This window comes from Poecilia reticulata, linkage group LG20 (assembly GCF_000633615.1).
Source record: "Poecilia reticulata strain Guanapo linkage group LG20, Guppy_female_1.0+MT, whole genome shotgun sequence".
NCBI lineage: Eukaryota > Metazoa > Chordata > Actinopteri > Cyprinodontiformes > Poeciliidae > Poecilia > Poecilia reticulata.
In genome coordinates, this window is record NC_024350.1 from 25954812 (window position 1) to 25957419 (window position 2608).

Consider the following 2608-nt stretch of genomic DNA (forward strand, 5'->3'; position numbering starts at 1 on the left):
GTTAACGTGGTGTTAGCTCGGTGTTAACGTGGTGTTAGCTTAGTGTTAGCTCGGTGTTAGCATGCTGTTAGCTCAGTGTTAGCATGGTGTTAGCTCAGTGTTAGCATGGTGTTAGCTCAGTGTTAGCTCTGTGTTAGCATGGGGTCACAGGTGGCGGTGGTGGCGTCGGGCCGTACGCCGCGGCCGCCGCCCTCCGGACCTAGATTATATCGGGACGCGTCGCTGCGGCGCCGTCCTGGCAGCTGCAGGTGTGAGCATGCGTCCAGCCGTTCGCTGCTCATGTATGATGCTGCACACAGTCCGTCTGGGGATACGCTCGGGTTCGCCGTGATGGCGCAGGGTTGGACGCTGCGTTAGTGACGCCGTTTTCTCCGCAGGTGGACGGGATGGACGTGCTGTGCGTCAGAGAGGCGGCAAAGTTCGCTGCAGATCACTGCAGAGCCGGGAAGGTGAGCGAAGCTCTTCTTCTGCTGCTGCTCTCCGGCGCGGGGAAATCACTTCCTGTTTGTTTTCCAGGGGCCAATCATCATGGAGCTCCAAACTTACCGTTACCATGGACACAGCATGAGCGACCCGGGCGTCAGGTTTGTCCCAGATCCACCAGAGTGAGATGAAGAATCAGCTGTGCGTTTGTTTTGTTCACCATGTGCCGCTGTGCAGCTACCGGACCCGGGAGGAGATCCAGGAGGTCCGCAGTAAGAGCGACCCGATCTCCCTGCTGAAGGAGCGGCTGCTCAGCAACAACATGGCGTCTGTGGAGGAGCTGAAGGTAGGGAGGGTTGCCATGGAGATACGACATTTTCACTGCGACAAGTTTTAACATCAGAGAACATTTTAAAAAATCGTAACAATAGTCCTAATTCAGTTGTTCACAACAGTCTGAATGGGCCAATTCCATATTACTTGTAGTAACATGAGAATCTGTAATGAGAAAAAGTTATAATTCAAGAAAAGTTGTAATAATATAAGAAAGAAGTGAAGCCAACACTTGGCTTTGTTTTATTAGCTTCCTTCATCTTATGAGCTGACGTCAACCTCTGTTGCTAAGCAACGTTAAAATAATCCATCCATAGACGGCGGCGGCCATTTTTACTTTTATAAATGTTGTTCTGGTCTTGCTGGTCACATTACTGCAACAAGGACCCAGTTACGTCCAGAGGCAGACGGTCTCCATGGTGATTGCTGCTGGTTTTCCGCCTTGGCGTTGTGCTAAAACATCTGGATTTAGATTCTGATCAGTTGATTATTTTAATCTCCTGAAATCAGTCCTGTGATTGGTTCCTGTGAACAGTTTCTTCTTTTCTGGTTCAGTTCTTGTGTAACTTTGTGTTTCTGTAGAAAGAGAAACAGGATCCGGCTTCGTTTTGTTGCTCATAAAATCAGGAATTTTGAAATCCAGAAACCTCAACGGCTCGGAACGTTTTTATTTTGCTTTCGATGCTGCAACATGTTTCTAGTTTTACTGGAAAAAAAGCTCTGAAAACATGAAAAACCTGCAGGAACCGATGAAAATCTTCTCCTGTTTCAGGAAATGGACATCCAGATCCGTAAGGAGGTGGAGGAGGCGGCTCAGTTCGCGACCTCTGACCCCGAGCCGCCGCTGGAGGAGCTCTGCAACCATATTTTCTCCAACGACCCGCCGCTGGAGGTCCGCGGGACGAACCCCTGGTCCAAACTGAAATCCATCAGCTGAAACTTCCTGACTGTGAATCAAACCTGCCAGGATTTATTTACCTGAAACTGTTTTTATTAGGAATATAAATKATTTAATGAGCTGAGAGTCGGACCAGGCTGCCAGCGGCGCAGAAACACAAACATTAGCTTCTCATCTGGACCYGCCKTCCTGCAAACAGAYGCACAACYAGAAGGTTTCATTTCTGACCCGAATCCAACATCCTGCTGGAGTTTTTAAAAAGTTATGAAACTGGAAGGAATTTTAGGAGCAATGCTGGAAAATCTGCAGCGTCATTCTTTAGTCACGAGGTCTAGTCAAAGTAAGCAGAATCAGTGAAAGGAACACTACAAAAACAGAACAGTAACTTATTTCTAGTTTTCTGTAAAAATGGGTCAAATTTTCACTTTTCTGACGGCGAATCAGAAAAATTGTACAACAAAAAGGACATTTCTAGAAAAAACTCAGAAATTCTGTGATTAATCTCTGAAATATTAAAATTTTCAAACTCATATTAGTTTCAGAATTGAGTTTTTTTCATCTCTTGACATTTCATGAGATTAATCTCAATTTCTGAACCTAATCTGAGATTTTGAGTTTTTTCTTGTAGATTTCTGAGATTAATCTCAAAATCTGAATTTTTCCCTGAAATTGACTCTTTTTCTATTTCCGGTGTTTCCTGATGGCTGGTCCTGTTTCCTCTGTAATGAGGTGAAAATCTGAATATTTCTGTTATTTTAAGANAGAAGGTTTCATTTCTGACCCGAATCCAACATCCTGCTGGAGTTTTTAAAAAGTTATGAAACTGGAAGGAATTTTAGGAGCAATGCTGGAAAATCTGCAGCGTCATTCTTTAGTCACGAGGTCTAGTCAAAGTAAGCAGAATCAGTGAAAGGAACACTACAAAAACAGAACAGTAACTTATTTCTAGTTTTC

The 2608-nt window shown here is 44.8% G+C and overlaps 1 protein-coding gene across 3 annotated transcripts in view; it reads left to right on the plus strand.

Annotated features, from left to right (window-relative positions):
- Nucleotides 1-2170, plus strand: part of LOC103456991 (pyruvate dehydrogenase E1 subunit alpha 1) — a 7663-nt gene extending 5493 nt beyond the window's left edge. For 2 of the 3 annotated variants that reach the window (XM_008396891.2, XM_008396892.2), the window contains 4 exons: nt 378-449; nt 517-584; nt 661-769; nt 1529-2168. In XM_008396891.2, coding sequence (XP_008395113.1) covers nt 378-449; nt 517-584; nt 661-769; nt 1529-1693 — 414 coding nt within the window. In that variant the 3' untranslated portion in view covers nt 1694-2168. Of the gene's footprint in view, nt 1-377; nt 450-516; nt 585-660; nt 770-1528 lie in introns of all 3 variants that reach the window. The other variant, XM_008396890.2, reaches the window with a different exon arrangement.
- Nucleotides 2171-2608: the final 438 nt, after the last annotated feature.